This window comes from Eurosta solidaginis, chromosome 1 (genome assembly GCF_040869045.1).
Source record: "Eurosta solidaginis isolate ZX-2024a chromosome 1, ASM4086904v1, whole genome shotgun sequence".
In the NCBI taxonomy this organism is placed as follows: Eukaryota; Metazoa; Arthropoda; class Insecta; order Diptera; family Tephritidae; genus Eurosta; species Eurosta solidaginis.
This window is the reverse complement of record NC_090319.1, coordinates 374983034-375003683: the sequence shown is the minus strand read 5'-3', so window position 1 is coordinate 375003683 and position 20650 is coordinate 374983034. Positions and strand designations below refer to the sequence as shown.

The 20650-nt window shown below is 40.1% G+C and overlaps 1 protein-coding gene across 1 annotated transcript in view; it reads right to left on the bottom strand.

Moving 5' to 3' along the window:
• Cad88C (cadherin-88C) overlaps nt 1–20650 on the bottom strand; it is a 68436-nt gene that overhangs the window by 12545 nt on the left and 35241 nt on the right. Inside the window, exons 2-7 of the mRNA XM_067763091.1 lie at nt 15551–15917; nt 12995–13146; nt 12214–12912; nt 8761–9146; nt 7018–7218; nt 6154–6952 (exon numbers count right to left, since the gene is read on the bottom strand). Of these exons, the coding sequence (XP_067619192.1) occupies nt 6154–6952; nt 7018–7218; nt 8761–9146; nt 12214–12912; nt 12995–13146; nt 15551–15839 (2526 nt within the window). The 5' untranslated portion in view covers nt 15840–15917. The remainder of the gene's footprint in view (nt 1–6153; nt 6953–7017; nt 7219–8760; nt 9147–12213; nt 12913–12994; nt 13147–15550; nt 15918–20650) is intronic.

The window sequence follows — 20650 nt, the reverse complement described above, 5'->3', positions numbered from 1 at the left end:
TCAACTTTTTTTTCGCAAGTGGTCAAAAGGTCAATTATTTTGTTTCGCATCCCACGTATTAAAATGCTAATAACTGTTGAATAACAAGTTCGTTTTCTAGTGTTTGTAATATTTCTGATCAGTCGCATGAAACGAAAGTTTTTTTATATAAACTTTTTGGATACGGCGCCCATTTTGCTATATTGTTGTCCCATTCTAGTGCAAGGTTAGGTTAGGTTAGGTTGAACTGGCCGGTCCATGAGGACCTCACATAGACTGATTGAGTCCGTAGTGTTACCAGAAGTTTGTTTTAACGACCACACTGAAAAACCCTATCAAAAACCAGGACCTATGTTATAAAATAACTCCGTCCTCTTGGCAAATACCAGAAGCTTCCTAGGAGTTAAGCCACTTGCTGCTTCTAGATCTGACAGCTGTATCACTCCTAATATCTGGAGTCTTAGCCTGGCAAGTGCAGGGCACGAGCACAGAACGTGCTCGATCGTTTACTCCTCCAACCCGCACTTCCTACATCTGCTATCACTGACCAAGCCTAATTTAAAGGCAGTGTCCAGTCAGAATACCCGTCATGAGTCTACAGTCCTCTCTTTTTAATGATAGAAGCAACTGTGTTAGTCTAAGGTTGTAAGACCTACACATAATCTTCAACACTTTACAGCCCCGCGCTTGAACCCACGCCTTTCCACCTTGGTCGATCATGTGCACCTCTCGCCTTCGCTTAATCTCGCCCAATCTAATTGGGACGTCTACGGAGCAAGCTTCAAGGGACGCGCCCTTTTTAGCTAGTTCGTCCGCTTTTTCATTCCCATCTATTCCCATATGCCCTGGGACCCAATATAGATGTATGCGTCTCCCTGTCCCGATTCTCTCCAGAGACTGCTTACACTCTAACACGCATTTAGATGCTGTGCTATGCGAGATTATTGCCTTAATTGCTGCTTGACTGTCAAAATAAAAGTTAACACGGTTGCAGCTTAAGCTATTCTCTTCCAGGGTTTCTACTGCTTTGGTTACGGCTAATATTTCCGCTTGGAAAACGCTACAGTAATCCGGCAGCCTGTAGGATCTGCTTCTTTCCGGATCAGCGCAGTATACCGCAGACTCTACTCCTTCCACTACTTTGGAACCATCGGTGTACACATGTATCGCCTCGTCCGCCATTTGCGCACCCTTGCGCCAACCGTCCACCTCTATTGTGGCCTTAAGATCTCCCTCGAAGCGCAGATAGGGAATCAGGTAGTCTGTTCGTCTTGTGATTGATGACGCTATACTACTATGGCCATATGGTCGGCGCTCAAGCTGCTCCGAAGCATCGAGCCTGGTTGCGGTCGTTAATGCTTTGTTCTTTGCTAGAGGTGGAATGTGCAGAATGGCATACAGTGCAGCCGTCGGGGTTGTTTTCAGGGCTCCCGCAATGCTAAACATCGATAGTCTGCATACCCCCTCTAATTTTTTGAGGTATGTTGTTTTTTGTGTGGCTTTCCACCAAACAAGAACTCCATAGTATAGAATAGGGCTTACAATCGCTGTAAAAACCCAATGAGAAAGTGAAGGCGATAGGCACTACGTACACCCCAGCATTTTTTTACATGCATAGAGTGCCGTTGACGCCTTCTTGACCCTCTCCTCCACGTTGAGCTTCCATGACAGCTTACTGTCTAGGATGATTCCTAGATATTTTGTGCAAGGTTTCTCCTGTAAGGTCACCCCTCCTAACTTAGGCCTGGTCCAATTAGGGACCTTGTACCTCTTTGTAAACAAGACCATATCCGTCTTCTCCGCATTGACTTTCAACCCGACATTAGATGCCTAGGTATGAATATCCCGAAGCGCCCGATCCATCAAAGAACGTTGGAAGGCACTTTCCACTTATGACAATTGCAACGTCATCTGCGTAAGCCGTAAGTTTTACCGGTCCCCCATCGAATTGCCTGAGCACTAGGTTGATGACCAGCGTCCACAGCAAAGGTGATAGCACCCCTCCCTGCGGCGTGCCCCTGTCCACTGATTTCGTGGCCTCGTACAATCCCCATTGTGATGTCATCTTTCTGTAATTTAACATGCAGCCGATCCATCTGATTAAGGCAGGATGTACTTTAATGTAATCAAGACCATCTATAATCGCACTTTTTGCAACATTATTGAAAGCCCCGGCAATGTCCAAGAAGTCTCCTAGAGCATATATTCCAGGGATTTCTTTATGCTTATTACCACCCTATGCAATGCGGTGTCTACCGACTTGCCTTTGGCATACGCATGCTGTGTTGTGGAGAGCAGCTTTTCATCCACGTTGGACTTTATGTACACATCTATCAGCCTCTCAAAGGTTTTGAGCAGAAATGATGTTAAGATAATGGGTCTATAGTCTTTGGGATACACGTGACCGATCTTCCCCGCCTTTGGTAGGAAAGCTACACGAGCAGTTCTCCAAGAGTACGGTAAATGATTCAGTCTTATGCACCCATCGAATATTATTTTAAGCCATTCCACGACCGCCCTACTTGAGACTTGCAGCATGGCCAGGAATATATCATCTGGGCCCGGCGATTTAAACTTAGAAAACGTCTTCACTGCGCACTCGATCTTGGTATCAGTCACCAAGCCCGGCACTACTAGCTCCGTGATCGAAGTGTGAGTGATGTCTGCTGGCTCTTCTAAACCATCTCCCGATGGGAAATGTGTATCGGAAGCACCTCAAGGGATTCCTCACTATTACGTGACCATTCCCCGTTCTCTTTCTTTATTAGTCCCTAGACTATGTCTCCCTTTGCTAGGACTTTTTTCAACCGTGCTGTTTCGCTGGAGTACTCTTTGTCAGTACAGAAACTTTTCCATGAGTTTCTCTTCGCCCTGGTAATTTTACGCTTGTAGATCCTCAGTAGATCCCTGTACTCGTCCCGACACGCTTCGCTTTCCGCGGTCTTTGCGAGCTTAAACATTTCTTTTACCTGTCTTCTTAGAAGACTCGGCTCATTGCTCCACCATGGCGGCTTTGCTTTTCCTCTGAATCTTCTTAGAGGGCAAGCTTTGTTATACGCAGTTATAAGCGTCCTTGTTGGGAATTCATTGGACTCCTCCAGTTCCTCTACATTAGCAACCTCTTTGGATTGTCCCAGTTTTGTTTCTACATGTTTCTGGAATTTAGTCCAGTTCGTTTACCTAGGGTTTCTAAAGGTTCCTGCCTTCTCTACCCTCTTTAGGGGGATGCTGAAGCTGATATATGCATGATCGGAGAAGGATGGTCTATCAAAACCATTCAATCATACCTTGATATATCACGCTCGGAGCTCAATGTAATATCCAGAACATTGCTGGATGTTGGACCAATGTATGTAGGGACATTTCCCCTGTTGGCTATTTGCAAATTGGTTTGCAGGATGTAACAAAATAGAGATTCGCCTCTCCCGTTCGTATCCGCTCCTCCCCACGCATTGTGGTGCGTATTTGCATCTGCGCCTAAGACCAACCGCACTTTGCGCCCTTCCTCCTGTTCTAGCCTTTTGCACTCCATCGGTGGAACCTCCTCAGTGGTGTAATTAGGCAGCATATATGAATGCAGCTGTTTCCTTACCATTACTACAGCTCGCACCCGTCCTTCCGTTTGCGCGTACTAAACGCCAAACCCGCGCGCGCCAAGTCCAGAAACCTTTCCTCCCGATGAGAGCCACGGCTCCTGGATCAGCGCCACGTCAAACGAACCCTCCTCAAGGGTTAGGAGGAGTTCGCTCGACGTCACTTTACTGTGTTGGAGGTTTATCTGTAGGACTCGCAGCACCATTGGGCTGTTTGTCCCCCTCCAGCACCTTCGCCACAACGTCGTCGTCCTCCCCTTGCCCTTTTGGTTTAGAGTATTCGAGGCCCCCTTCAGCCTCTTGTGACTGTTGTGCCGGTTGTTCCTCTGTGCGAGTCACAACACCATTTAGCGGTTGGTCCTCTTCTAGCACGTTCGTGGTGACGTCGGGGACCTCCACCTGTCTTTTCCCTTAGGCTTTTGAGGTCCTTTTCGACTTCGCCCACCTCTAGCGTGTTAGGGTTTTTATCCTCGGGACTTCTTTCCTGAGTCGCATGTAAATTTTGCCAGTGCCAAAGGACATTTTGCCAAGCTGCGTGGACAAAATATCCTCCGCCTGCTTGTTTATTTGGAAGATGTAGAACTGAACATCCTCGGTAGGCCGAGATACAGTAAGTACCTTCCAATCATGTGTCGGTATGTTCGGATTCTGATTCTGCAGAAGTCGCAGTGTATCCTCCGACTTCATCACGCATGGTATCTATACCTTAACTTTTGGTACCGTGGGGATTTGCGCTTTATCCACCACCTCAAACCGCACGTTCGTGCCTTGCCTTTGGAGGTTTGGAACCACTTCCTCCAGCCACCGCAAGCTCGCGATGTTATCGCACGCTATCATCTTCACACCATTATACCATCCCCCCGAATCAAAGGTTGGAAGAGGGTTACTTTGTTGTTCCCGCATCATCTTAAGCATTAAGCTAATAAGCTCCCTTTCTACAGATTTCCACCTTTCAGTAGTCATTTGTCCGAAAGGACTGCTGCGATCAACCAGCGCCACAGTCAGTGACTGCTTTGCCATATCACTCATCTTCCCGGGAAAAGCAGGAGTCTTAGTGCTATCTCCTCCCGCAAGGGAGGCAAGCCGCAAGGGCACCTCCCAGAAAGCCGTAGTCTTAGCGTTAACTCCCTTTAGCGCCTCCGAGAAAGCCGGAGTCTTAGCGTTATCTCCCTTTGGCTTATCTCCTACTTCCGTAGTTGGAACTTCCATCTGACTCGCAGCTTTCGAGGTAGTTGCTACCTCGCTATTGGAGCCCATCTGTCTTACAGCTTTGGGCCTACTTGTCTTGTCCATGTGACTGCCCTGCCTCGCGGCTCTAGGACTGGGTCCTTTCTGCCTCTTGAAAGCAGGCTTGTCGCCTTCCGCTGAACGTTGCCTCTTCATTCTGCCATTCTACGCTTCTTCCTCCTCGTACTGGTTGCATAACCGAGGGTTTCTCGCAGCAAACCTTTTGAACTGCCTTCGACCTACTTCTATCGCTTCATGGGCACATTCCAAACGCTCGATCTCCACTTCTGTTGGGTCGACCACTGCTCCCAATCGTTGTACAATTTTTAGTGCTGCACGGTACTGCGAGAGAGCTCTTTTGCTTCCTTTGCTCCGTACCCTTCTCCACTCTTCTACTCCGTTTTCATTTGTGTGCTTCTCCAACACGGAGTTCATTGAATCAGCACTACTCTCGCTCCCTGAGTCCGACGCATCGCTTAATTCGTATTTGTCGTCCTTGGATTGCGACTCAGTCCTCCTCTTTACATCGTCCTTATTACAATCAGGTAATGTGTCGTTCATCTTGGTCGTACGACCACTTGCCCGACAAGGCGGGCTCAGCGGTCCAGTATTATATACGGGGAAAGAACCGTCCGCCACAGCAGGGACCCTTACTGTGGTAAGGCCATAAATACTTCCCGAGGTGGCCAGGTATCGGGAAGGCTCCGTTCGAATACAGCCGAATTTATCCCCTGGCTGCAAATCGTCCAATAGGCACGGTCCGCATAACGTCCTGGATTAGGGGGTTGGCAGTTCTTGGTCACCGACATCCCGCCGCTCTCCTATGAGACGAAACGGCGTAGATGTCAGTTCTGAACAGCTCCGCCTCATAGTCGGGCGCTATGGAGTTCGGCTAATCCCTCACACCAACGGCAAGGTGCCTACCCTAGTGAGGGCATTCTAGTGCAAAAGCGGATAAAAAACTGACCAAATGAAGTCCTCTGATATAAGAGAAACTCATTCAACTAAAAGTTCATAGAAAATTTTGACTAAAAAATCGGCCCACCATCTCTTCCATTTATCGTCGGGTCATTTGAGAATTGCTTTCGGAATAGTAAAAAACCCAACTGAGGTCCTCTCTGAGATAAGAACTCATTATACTAATAGTTTATTGAAAACTTGGATTTAAAAATTACCGCACCGTCCTTTCCGTACATTTCGGGCATATCGTTGGAACATTTGAGGAGTGCTTTCGGGATAAATTTTTCATAAAAAAAAGTTTGAGAAAAATTCACGCAAATGGTATATTCATAATACGAGAAAAGATAAAAGCTAGTCTGAAAACTTTAATTGAAATTGGGCTATATTTTCTTACCACAGTGAGCGTATAAACAAGCCGCTTGGGCTCTGTTAAATCCGGATCAAGATTAGCGCCATGCGCCACCGATATTACACCAGATTCTGAGTTTATTATAAATTTATCACTTGCACCCATTTGTATGCGATATACGACAACATTATTGGGTGCAGAACCATCACGATCGATTGCAGCCACCCGCAGTATCGAGCTGCCACCAGTCAAATCTTCAGCTATTGTCTTGGAGTAGAAATTCTTTTGAAATATGGGCGCATTATCATTAACATCTTCAACATAAATAAGCACTGGCACAATCGTAGATAGCATCGGTATACCCGAATCACGTGCACGTACCAATAAATCGATCTCACGTATACCATTATCAGCAACACCAGGCCGTACACGACGTCTATTATCTACGAGTTCTTCATAGTCGAACGAGCGTAAGGGTTGCAGTAAACCAAATAACGCATCAATGCTGAAATTATCGCGATAAAGACCTTCAACAATTTCATACGTAATCTGACTATTTTCAGTGCCATTAAGATCGATATCACGCGCCTCCAACAGCAATGGCGTCTCAAATTCAGCCTTATTCTCTAGTAATCTCGCTTCATATTGACGTTGCACAAATATTGGCGCATTATCATTGACATCTTCGATATTTAAGATGATTTGTGCGGTGTTGCGATTGCCGATGCCTATATTATCGATCGCTTCAACGGTGAGATAATGCAGCGAAATTATTTCACGATCGAAGGCGGTGTCGCCGGGTTGTTTTATCGTTATAACACCAGTTATGGGATGAAGGTGTAATCTGATGGAGAAATTTAAGTTAGGTTTAATTTTATTGCATAACGCATGCCATTATAGATAACTTACAAATGTGCAATGCCTCCACGCAGATTACGATATCGTATACCCATCGTACCAAAGTCGCCGGAGTCTACATCCGTTGCTTCAATCTTTGTAACGATCGTGCCTTGTTCGCTATTCTCTGGTATGCTGGCGTTGTAGATTGCTTTCGTAAACTCAGGGAAATTGTCGTTTTGATCACGAATAAAAACTTGCAGATGAGCAGAGCTACGAAAGGAATCTGATGTAAATATATTACCCAGCAGTAACATAAGACTCTAAATCTAGATCTAAAAACTCAAACCTAAATCAAACAATCAATCAATACATCAAAATCAATCAAATCTAAAACTCATCAAATCGAATCAATCTCAATCTTACAAATCGATTTATCTAAATCGAATCTAATCTTTATCTAATTATTAAACTAACCTTAAATCATTCTAATGGAATCATTCTAATCTAAAATAAATCAATGAATATAAAATTAATCAACCTAATTCAAAACATAGATCCAGAATCTAAATCTAACCAATCCACATCTAATAAACCTGATTTGTAATCAATCTAATTTAACTAATCTAAATCTTATCTTGCAATTGTCATCTGTAATAAATCAATAAACCTTAAATAAACCACTCCTGATGTTGTTGTTGCATTAACGATAAAGACACTCCCCAAAGGTTTTGGGGAGTATTATCGATGTTGATGGTCCTTTGCCGTATATAGATCCGATACCATCGCGCAAAAAGCCACAGATAAGTCCGACCATCTCGGGAACGATTAATATGAGCACATTAAACCTTCCAGGCCATAACGCCCACCCACCTTCAATTCCACGAGGAACTTGTGGTGCCAGAGCCTCGCCTTCTAAATATGTGTATGATACATTCATATTTGTAACAGGATTCCCCTCGCGTAGGAGAGGTTGACAATTGGGTTGCGGAAGCTTTGAAGCTATAAAGCTTTGTATTGCGCTTATGAACCCCTTGAATACCAAGGAACCCTGAATTTTTAATCTAAATCTAAGAAATCTCAATTCATTATTCAGTCTAAATATAATGTAATCTGATCAACCTAAGTTAATGTAAAATAAGCTGAGCTTAAAAAAATAAATCAAATAATAAATTTAAAATAAATCAGTAAAAATCATTATGAATCAAAGCAGAGATCTAAAATTTAAATCTAATCAATCTAAATCCAAATTATTCTTAATTATTAAATCAATAATTTTAATTCACTCTAGGCTAAAACCAATATTATCAATCTTATCATGTTAATCTATCTAATCTTAAATCAATCTAAGCTAAATATAAATCTGAACCAAATCAAATTAACTAATCTTAATCAAAATCCAAATCAAATTTTAAATTAAATTTAAAATAGCCATGAGTGAAATGTTGGGTCTACAACTAAACATAATATACTGGCTGTACATTGCGGTCGTAAGGCCCATCTTATTCTACGGTATCATGATTTGGTCACCGGCACTTGAAAGGATGACCAGAGTGCCAGGGTCAGCGGCAGAGCTTATATGCATGGTTAGTGGCAATGCTACGAACTTTCCATTAGCCTTCTCGGGTTGAGATATATTCGTTGAACTTAGACTAAAGCCTTATTGTTCTGAAGTTCCCGCGCTTCATATATTGACTCTCGTGAACTTATTTCAATTCTCTTTTTTACAGTATAAATACTTTGCTACATGGCGTCCTCTGCATCCATTGGGTGTAAATGTAACTTAGTAATACATGTTATAACCTTCTGACCTACCTCCATCTGCTTGTTTCATCAATTTCTCTTGCAAAAATCGTAAAATTTATTTCCTTCATTTGCTCATAATCGATTGCTTTGGCATTCTTAACTCTAACCATGAAATTTGCCTCATTCACCGCTACAGCAGGCACAATTTCGAAGAGATCATTTTGTGGATCCAAAAATAAGCGAAATGTACCGTTATTGCCGACATCATGATCTTCTACGTAGTTCTGTACATCATCGTCAATAAAACTCAATGGTGTATTAGTTTGTGAATTCTCATTAACCTCGCAGCGGTAAATCGATTGTCTGAATGTTGGTATTTCATCGTTTACGTCTGTTACTATTACAGTCGCTTCCGTCTTAGCTTGCAACAACTCCTCAGATGAACTCATTTGAGACTGTAAACAAAGAAAAATTTAATGAACTAGAAAATATGTAAAACAAAACATGGTTCTCATGTTAGTGCAAGGTTAGGAAAGATTACTTCCGGATACGGCAAACATCGACGGAAGTTTTCCCAGTGGATGCGTAAACATTCATTCAAAGAAGTTTACGTCTTATCCTAGCAAAAATGAGAAGTTAAACAGGACTCCACCTCGTCATCCTCCATACAACTTACACACTATACTCATCGGACAGTGCATTACCAAATCGAGATGTACCATTGCAGGCGCGGATTTACGGGGGGGGGGGGGGGGGCGGGAATAGGGGACATTCCCTGAACTTCTTCAACTCATCAATCAGGCTACGTATATTTCCTGTTTCCACGTCCAGTGTGGCATTTCTAGCTTGCAGTACCAGATTTCGATGGTTGATTACCGTCAACACTTTGAGCCAAAAGGAGGCTAAGAGGATACACTCAAATTTCCCCATATATGCTTCAATACCTTCCAAATCCGTTACTGTTTCTGAACTAAGATTCAAAAGCTTGATTTCATCAATAGCTTTCTTGGGGAATATGAGTTGCGAAAGGTTTCACACTACCACACGAGCAGACCATCATGTTTGTGACATGCTGTGCAAGGAGCAATTAGTTTTTTCATTGAGAATTTCCCATCTCTGAGGGCTTGCGCTAAAGATATTATACAATTTCTGCGTAATACCGAAAAATGTGATGACTTCTGAACAACATTCAGCAGCTTGCACTCCACATAAATTTAAACTATGACAAGCACAAGGGAGTTATCTCTCAGGATATGACTCTGCGATTCTTTGTAATGACCGCTCATATTACTGCCATTATCATACCCTTGCCCACGGCAGTCATCCAGTGGAATATTGTGCTTTTTTAGAGTGCTGCGAATCAGCTCAGCGATAGCTTCTCCTTTTTTTGCGTTACAATCGACAAACTCTAGGAAGCGTTCTTGGAGTTTCCATTTTCCGGAGTCCCTGTCTAATAAAACATAACGCAATTTAAAAACAGTCTGCTCAGTATGCTCCGAATCAGGGGTCGCATCCACTATTGCTGTGTAATACTTGACGGGCTTTCTCTCGCCTTCTATCTTTCTAATTACTTGACTTGCACAGATTTCTATGAACTCATTTTGTATTCCTTCAGAAAAATAATGTGCTTGGAGACGATTCTTTTTCGTTTGAGATTCCCTCACCTTCTCCAAATGTTCATGCAATAGGGGGTCATAATTGCTGATCAGTTCCAAAATACTCCAGCGAGCTGCTTCAATTTTAAGGGTTTCCGCTAAGAGAAAATCCACTGAACTTGCATTTCGAATTCTCATTACATATTGGCGCCACTCTATATAGCAAGTTTTATGATTTTGACTATTTTCATGTTCAGGAATTTTGTCGTGTGACCTCTTCCAACCTTTTTCTTTAGAATAACCTGAAGATTTTGTCAAAACTGATCGGGTATTTTCGGAAATTTTGCTGAAAAGCCGGCATGGAAAACAAAAAAGCGCTTTTTTTTTTGCACTCCAAACGAGCCAATCACGCTTTACTTTTTCTCCGTGTTTTTAGAGTAGTATGGAGTGTGATTTGAAGGAAAGGGCGACCACTTAAGTCGTTGGGAAGTCGAAATAAAATGTGATTTTAAGTTAGTTGAAGCATTTTTGACAGATATCTCTTATAAAATTGTGTCAAAAACGTTTATCTAACTTAAAATCATCCCTCTCCTCGGCCCTGAAAGTATTTAAAAACAGAACACATACATACTTTCGAAAATACTTTGAAATCGAAAGCTTACATTTTGGTATTATTAAGCGCTGTACGCAGATCAAAAAACATTCAAGAACAATTTTGCATTTTTCTTGAGCATGAAAATAGCAGTAGCCACAAAATTTTGGCATTTCACGATGCATGGCAATTTATACATGAATTCCGCTTTTATAAAAATAAAACAAAATTTATGAAACTTTTTGATACCATTTCCCCCCCACAGCCAAGTTCACGATCCGCCACTGGACCATTGTGAGATGGTCGATTGCAAAATGGACCTTAGTGAATCCTACTAGTACCGCTGACCGCTTGTTATCAGCAGCCGCCCAGAAGTTGCTTGCTTTCCTAGACTATCCTCTCTATTTGCATCCGAGTCCAGTTCGCACGTACCCGCCCGGGCTACGAGGTCCGCGTGACAACCGCTTTGCAATGGCTACCAGTTAATCTTTGTCGTGGCTGGCTCTGACAGAATACTTTTCCACTCAACCATCCCTTCCAGTTTGGATTCATTCATAAGCTAGTTCAGAAAATCTTTCGTCTTGCCACCATATTCTTCTTCGAAAGTCCAGAAAATGTCTCCTGGTGACGATATCAAGGTCGTGCATGATCTGCAATCGAGATCTCGCAGGAGGTCATTTACTATCACCACCCAGTGTATTAAGAGGCTCAGAATATTCCCGAGCTAGGCATGCTTGTCGTAAGGAGCCACTGAAATCAACAGACCCAAAGATCGAGGGGTAAAAAAATCATTCATAAGGCAGTCGAGCTTGGTTCAGAAGGTGCTAGTTCGTATCGGATACATGTCTCGAAAAGGACTGCCCATACCAATACCACTTTTTAAACGTTCGAGGGGTATTTTGGGGGATAAAAAACGCATAGTACGGAAAAAATGGAACACCCTTCTGTGGCGTTTAGTTTTTTTTAATAGACATGTTAGGATATCGATAACTGCCTTCGAAGAATCCTACTCAGTATCAATCGATCAGGTGCTGCAGCGTTTTTAACCAAAACGAGGATGGACTGATCGGTCCGAGGTTCTTGGGGTGGACTTGGGAGCGCTTTTTCGCCTTCGGAATGACGGTAAGTTTGACTATATTTTAAGCCTTGGGAACATAACCCAACATCAAACAATTTATCTCTGCTACTGTACCGGACTTATGTAAACAGGTATCGGAGCTATTTTCAGAGCGAAATAAATAAAATCGTAAAACAATTACTGCTCTCCGATCGAAAAATAAAAGTAAAAAAAAAAACTTAACTGTCACAATCCCTGCTTATAATATAATCACTCACCTGCATTACCTCCGTTGCTGTTATTTTCAAAATATACGCCCCATTCACTTGCTTGCTACTTTCCTCACGATCAAGCTCTTGTAACGTATGCACAACGCCAGTCTGACGATCAATGTCGAACAAATCATTCTCATCCATTTGATATTCAATGGGATTATTTATGCCACGATCACCGTCTATTGCGCGCACGCGTAATACACGTGTGCCAATCTCTGCATTTTCAGGTATGCGCGCTACAGCTTGGACCTCAACAAATTCGGGTGGTTGATCGCCCACATCGATAACTTTGACTAGAATTGCTGCTGTGCCAGTATTGACAGGTCCCTGATTGGCACGATCGACCGCTAAGACGCGTAGTTGATATAAACTTTTAGTTTCATAATCTAATTCGTCCATTAGTCGGAGGACACCTTTGCCCTGATATGTAGATATGGTGAACACATCATTGTCACCATCCAATTCTTGTAGATAATATACAACTTGTCCGTAGGCACCTTCATCTGCATCCGTCGCCTCCAGCGTTGTTATAATACCGACATCATTATTTTCCGGTATTTCGATGGCGCTTTGGTATGGTAAAAATATTGGTGCATTATCGTTAATGTCTTCGACGAGTAGTAGAAAACTTTGTGTAACATAATTATAGTCGTTGTAATGATTATCGGTTAATGTTAAAACTATGGAGTATTCATCTTTTGACTATAACCAGCGTAGAGAAGGACGAAACAAGATTGATTGATATTGTCGGTATAGTTTTTTGTATATAACATAATATACTCACCTCTCTATCTAATTCTTTGGCTAAGTAAACATTAGCTTCATTGCCTGATGTATTCTCTATGCGTATGACTTCACTATCGTGCGTGGGACGTTTACCAAAAACTAAGGGATCATTATCGGGATCATAACCCTTAAGAGTGTATATGTGTGAACCTATAGCAAAGTACAGGACAAAATTAATATTGGCATCCAGATCAACCCTCAAAGAACTTCATCTACAAATATCATCATATATATTATTTCTAATTGCTGTTTTTATGATCGTTTTTCGCTCTTATTTGGAATCCAAATCTATAAATAAAGTTTTGGTTGTAAAGATGGAGATCCGGGCTATTAGCGAGCTTTGGGCAATTTTGGTCGTAGTGCTTTTGTTTAGCTGTATTTTATTAAAATAATTTTTTAAAAATAAACGATTGTGAGCACACAAAAAAATCTATTTGTACTATGGCACTATTGTGAATATATGCACTGCATTACCGGCACTGCATTACCGGCAAACTATAATTTTTTTTTTTTTTTTAATTGATTGACAGCTGATTTCTGTTGATATTTGACAAGTGGCTTTTATATTGGTTGCGCAAGATGCGCACGGGTATGGCTCGTCTTAATAATAGCAGGATCGCATAAAATATGCAACAAAAATGCGCATAAAATAATGTACTGTCACATCTACAAATAAGGTTTGTTTATGCTACATTTACACTGCACCAAATACGTCTAAGTAATGTAAATGGGCATAAGCGAGGCGAACCGCTGGGCACGGACACCGCTGAGTTATCTCCTGAGGAAAAGCAAGGAATATGCTCTCTGTGGATCAACCGGAATGATTGCGAGGTATTAAGGTTTTTATGTCCATGTTGGGATAGGAAAGGATGGAAAGCTGAACAAATCTGCAGTGATAGTACTTATGGGTGTTATCACATGCCATTGGGGCAAAGCTCCGACGGTGGAGCATAGCAGCAAGCCCCCTCTGCAGAAACTGCTGGATGAGGAGGAAGAGGAGTCGATTCATCACCTGCAATGGCTAAAACTGCAAACAAGACCACACAAATTTTCAACCGCATGGTGTTTCGAAAGTCTGGTAGAGGTTGAGAGGGTGGATCTTTCGCTTCTTCGTAGGATGAATGTGCCGCCACCCGGTACTCACTGAGGGCACTCACAATGAATAAAAGTTTCCCGAGTGAAAGTGGGAAATTCCCATGCACGCCCTCTTAACGTAATCTTCTTTCGCTTCTTGTTAAGTTTATGCAAGTGATTCGGCGAGAAATACTACGAATGGGGAATGGAGCCCTGAGATCTTCATCATCTCCCCCCCCCCCCCCCCCCCCCCCCCCCCCACTGTGCATGTTAGACACCGCAGAAAAATTGGAGAGCCTACTGAAGTAACGCCTCATGGTAGCAATAGAGAAGTGATAGCCGTAGTCAAGAAATCAGAGACAGCGTCAAATCAAGCAGATCCATAGTCCTGCTGGTCACGTTGAGCGTCAGAAATGCTTTCAACGCAACCAGGTAGGACGATTTGCTTGATGCATTAAATCCATGTTTCACGGTCTCGCAAAATCGAATAGAAGTCTTGAGAGAGTAGCTGAGGGAAGCAAAAATGGTAAAGGACAGACGGAGCAAACCAGAATTTGGCATTAGGACCCGATCTCTGGAATATTAAATACTCTTGGCCGCCTAAAGCCATATACAAGGAATCTGCTTGCATATGTCTCGGATTCATACTCTTATACGGTAGATAAATTTGGAGGATACAATGATACACCGCAGGCACCGAACCGCTCTCACCTTGGTCCGACGCAAAGGAGCGCTGCGAATTGCTTCAGCTAATCATACAATTTCCGCGAACGCGGTCTTGGTCGTAGAAATGGCTATCGACCATCCTGGTGAGTGTCGAGGGCGTTCATCAGTGAGTCTGCCCATTTCTCTTGTACTTTGGACACAGTTGTTTTAGTTTCACAAATATTTGCAGATGAGGAACCACAAAGAAGCAGTGGCAGTAATTAATTTCAAATTTTATTTCGAGAACGTTTTCGAAAAGTTTCGTAAATTCGAAATTTCTTCATTTGTAAATTTAATCTTGAAAGAGTTGTGCAAGAAAAACTATGCAAAACAATTTCGAAAACGTTTTCGAAAAGGTTGGCAGACTCGAAAATTTTTTAAAAATCTTCATGAATATTTTCAACATTTTATTTTTAGAATTAACACTTTTTTGCAGTGTGTTTTTATTTTTATATGGTAGAAAATCGAAAAAATTTTCGGAAAAAATTTTCAAAAATCAATGCGCATATTGAAAGACAAAAACTAGAAATTTGAAAGACTAAAATGCATCGAACAATAAAAACCATACTAAATGAATTGAAGAATTTTTATTTTTAAAAACTCCCAAAATTTCTAAATTTTTTTATGTATGAATATAGTTTTTGTCACACAATTTTTTTTTTTTTTTTTTTTTTAATTAAATTAAAATAAAATTTGAAAGCAAGTTATCTGCCTCATATTTTTTACACGCTGGGTACAGATTATTAACTTTCAAATATTTTTTTATCCAACTTACCCACAGCAGTTTCTGGACTCTCCTTCAATCGCAAAACAATTTCTGATTGCCCACCATCGATAGCGAATCGTGGTGGCCGATTACTTATCACCGGCTGCAGTAGCGTTAAAAATATTAGAACAACTGTTTTCATACAGCTCTCTAATATGCTTTTTTCAACTTTTAATCGTACTTTTCTGTATTGTCTTCTTATCTTTGATAAAATATTTGTAATATTCACTATTAGTGGCTGAATTTTGTGTCCTAATAAAATCCGCTGGCATTGTTTAACCGCTTTTTCGTTGCACATATTTATTTCGTTTGTATTTTTGGTTTGTGGGCACGTCCCATTTTCATTGTTGATATATATTACAGTTGAATGTGATTTCTGGAAATATGTTTGAAGAAATGTCGATTATTTATAGTGGTAGGTAGCGGGTTATAGTGGATAAACTCCTGGCGAGGAAACAGCAGATGTAGATGCTAAAACTGTCACGTTTTACATATTTTTTACGGCTTCTCCCATAAATCTTTAGGGAGTCATATTATGACCAAAATATTAGCCAAATTGGGCCATAAAAACATACTTTTCATGGTAACATGTGTGTCAAATTACACCACCAGCGCGAAAACGATGTAATCCATATTTTTTGATTTGAGATATTCAGCCTAACTTTTGAACAGGTATAGTTATATTATGCAAAATTGCAAATATACTACTTTCCTTTACTGATCAAAAGTTGGAGAAAGTAATATATTTTTGCCCTCAATAATCTTGAGAACATATGATACGAATATTCGGTGAAATTCACAGTTGTGGGTGTGAAAAATGCCTTGGGGTTAGAGCATTTTCGCAGTCGTACCCTCAAATAAGAAGCAGATTTCCGAATCTATCTTCTAGTACGAGAAACTTTCCTTTAACGTAGCATCCGCATATATCGTGGGATGTTGATTTTCAGGCGCTTTCGTTTTGTGTTTTTTCTCAAGCAAAAAGAAACTTTAATACTTTTCCTTGTTAATTTTTTGACTTCCTTTTGTTTGAAGACTGATTTCTAAATATTGAATTGCGCAAAAACTTAAAAATTATTCACGGCCGACCAGAAGAGAGAACGGTAGGAAAGCCCTACCTTGGCAGAAATTCCGAAAACACCTTATTTCAAAATTCTCTTTATAGGCTTTAAAAGCAAAACATTAAACTGATAACGTTTATTTTCAATAAAATTCTAAGATAGGGCGTTTTCAAAACATTTTTTAAGGTAGATCATTCTTCAAACAAACTCCTATATTGTACAAAAATTTGGAATTTATGAAAAAAACCCCATTTCGGCTATTGTGCACTGTTGGAAACAATTATTTAATTTGCTCCTTAGATCAGGTAATATTTTGGATGAGTGGAAAATTGCATTGGTCATTTCAGTTTGTAAATCTGGAAGTAAAAATGATGCATCGAACTATAGACCAATTTCTAAAATAACTAATACTGCCAAATTGTTTGGAAAAATCATTAGCTCAAAGCTTTCATTTGCTATCAAACCATACATATCGCTGTCCCAACATGGTTTTATACTAGGTCGATCTAAAGTTATTAATCTTGCTGCTTTTTCCAATTACTGCATCTCGGCGTTTACAGATGGTTTGCAAATTGATTCCATCTATACGGATCTATCTAAAGCATTTGATAGAGCATCTCATACCTTATTAATTCACAAACTACAGTTATTTGGATCTCACTCATCATTTTTAGCCTAGGTGAAATCATATCTAACACACAGAGTTAACTTTGTGGTTGTTGATGGTGTAAACTCATTTTCATATAGAGAAACCTTGGGGGTTCCTCAAGGAAGTATTCTTGGTCCTCAATTTTTTGTTATTTTCATCAAAGTACTTTATAGCGTGCGAACATCTATTTTATGCCGACGCCTTAAAGATATTCATGATTTTGAAACATTAGTCCTTAGTTCCAGTAATAAAATCAAAGACCTTGGTGTTGTAGTCTGAAATGTTTGTAAACCATTGACTTGAATAAATAAATAAATACCGTTTTAAGAGAATTTTTTTTGCAATTCTTCTTCTATGAAATTGACAAACGTTGAAAAAAGTAGCTTTTTCGCAAGTTCGTTTCCTAAGTCTTTCGTTACTGGAGGTTTGGTTCATTTAGATATACAAAGCGTTTACAGCTTATTATACCCAGCTATAGGAAATTAAATAATCAAGAAAGAAAGATCAGTTTATCTATCAATAGTGATCTATATGGCCAATAACAGTCTTTTCCAATTCCTAGTTTTTATTGAAATACTAAAACTGGGCATATAGTGTTCTGTTCGCCCGAACTTTCTTCTTTCTTCAGTTTCTTGCCTGTCAAACTTATTAATAAGTTGGTCGTGCATTAAACTCGTGTTACAAAGAAGAAGTTTTTGTTTAATTGGAAAACTGTGTACTCAGCAAACTGTAAACTCATTGCAATACATGAATATATTTTCCATTGATGGGCACTGACTATTTAACCTAATTATAACGTTATTAAGCATAAATAATTGATGCGATCATATAAAATGAATGCGTTTTTATAAAACGCCACCGTAATTATCGATAAAACCATTGCAACATACAACTCCTCAATGGCTTATGAATATGCAAACTTGTTAAGGAGAATATATAACTAAGTATTTATGTATAAACGTACCATCGATATTGCTGCTGCTAGAGAGTTTGAAAGCAAATAAGATTTTGCATACATGCTTAGCCTAATCCCATTTTATGAAATACATTATTTTGTTGTTGTTTTATTGCCAATTTATTTGTAAGATAGGGGGATAGAATCGAACTCAAGACCTAACAATAATTTTTTTTTTGTTTCATTGTTATTATTATGATAATTTTTGCTTAATAACGCAGCCTACACGCCCATGTTGTTATTGTTTTAGGCAATCCTGCCACTCAAGTCTAGAGGAGCTTGGGGTTACCGAAGCATCGCCTGTTAAATATTTGTATAATACTTTCATAGTTGTAACAGGATTCGCCTCGAGTAGGTGAGTTTGGAAGTTGGTTTGCGGATGCTGTTAAGCTTTAAGTTGAGCTTATCAACGCCTTGAAACATCTTACAATTTCATTTAGATCATAGGAGGTAGCACTATGAAAAAGGTGCACAAGGTATGAAGATGGCGGTGAGTGTTACAAAAGCAAGGACAGCAAAGTAGTCGGTTTTTGTTTTACAAACGCCAGCCTGCAAACAAAGATGGAAGCGATAGGAAGAAAGCTATGGGGTTGTATTAACAAATTTATCTCGCAAAAAATTTTAAGGACTATGATTTTATCAGCTGTCCGTCAGATCTGGATATTTACAAATGTTTTCTTTCCAATTGAGCCGAGTCTTTCAATTTGGGCACTATTAAGCAATATGCTTTTCATTTGGAAACTCAAACAGAAAGCCCTTTCTAAACCATTTTTCGAAAGGGGAAAACAGGAAACATAGAAGCAAGGACCGAGGAGGTTAGGTGTATAAACTTTAAAGTCCTAAAAAAAAGTAGTTCTGGAAGTGGGAACATAACAAGGCAACCAGCGAGGGTGCTTTTAAAGAACAGTATACTTCTTATATGTTTTTGATAAGTTTTTGTAAATACATTTCTCGAGTTGAAGATGAGTTGAAAGTTAATCCTAAATATTGATGGAACTATGTTCGTTCAAAGAAAGGTTGTTCTAATATACCAACCTGTGTTAAATTTAAAGGTATTTGCTCTAACAGTTTGGTCGATTTGGCAATTTTTTTTCAGACTTCTTTAAATCTAATTTTGTTGTTGAGGTAGATAACAGGTATCTTACTGGTAGCCTCAAACCTTTAGACTTTGGGTCCTTGTCCTTATCTCAAACCGATATTATCTTGGGCATATCCTTCTTACAGTCCTCAATCAAAAATGATATAGATGGATTGCCTTGTTTTTTATTTAAGAAGTGTATTATTTCACTTTGTGTACCATTGTGCCACATTTTCAATATTTCGCTATCGACTGGAGTTTTTGTTGATCGTTGAAAGCTGACGTCTATCACACTTATCTTCAAGTCTCGCAATAAAAATTAAGTAAAGAATTACAGGTCAATATCTAAACTGTCAACATGTTCAAACCTTTTTGAAAAGGTATATAGATAAAAACAATTTATCATTCGCTATCAATAGAATAGTCGATCCATGTCAGCATGGTTTTATTGCAAGACGTTCGACTGTCACAAATCTGGCTATTCTCTCTCAGTTTTGTGTGTCTGCCTTTAAGAATAGATGTCAAGTCGACACCATATAAACGGATTTTTCTAACGCTTATGACACAGTTTCGCACAAATTACTTAGGTGGAAACTTGAAAACATACGCTTTCACTCAAGCTTTCTGTCGGGGCTAAAGTCTTATTTGGAAAATATAATCTCTTTTGTTAAAATCGAGAAAACTAAGTCTTATGAATTCTCAGCAACATCGGGTGTACCACAAGATAGCATCCTTTGTCCCATTTTGTTCTTAATGTTTATTAATAATGTTGGCTCATGCATAAACAATTCCAATTATGCTGACGGCTTAAAACTCTTTCGGGGGATCTCCTGTACTTCTGATGTATTTCGTCTGCAAAAAGATCTGAACGCTATTAATAATTCGGCCTTTCAAAGTAATCCGCTACTCCATATTAGTAAACGCTGTCACATAACGTATACTGAGCCTATGCATGTGTTTTCTTTCGTGTATTCGATTTCAAATGTAACTCTTGCGTCATTTAATGAGTTTCGCGATCTTGACGTAATTTTTGACTCAACTTTTACTTTTGGTAACCATGTAAACTTTCTCATACCAAGGGCTTATACCAACTTAGCTTTTTTGCTACGATATGCTAGGGATTTCAAGGAACCATATACCAGGAAAATCCTATACAATGCTTTAGTGCTTTCAAAGCTAGAGTATATTTCAATTATCTGGAATCCGATAAACACTTCACACTCTTTAAGAATTGAGAGAATTCAGCGCAATTGCATACGATTTGCTTTTCAACTACACTTTGTTAATCCCCTGCCATCCTACAATGCTAGATGTATGCTTATCAATGTCTTTCCACTTGAAGTTAGGCGTTTTGTTCAAAACGTAATGT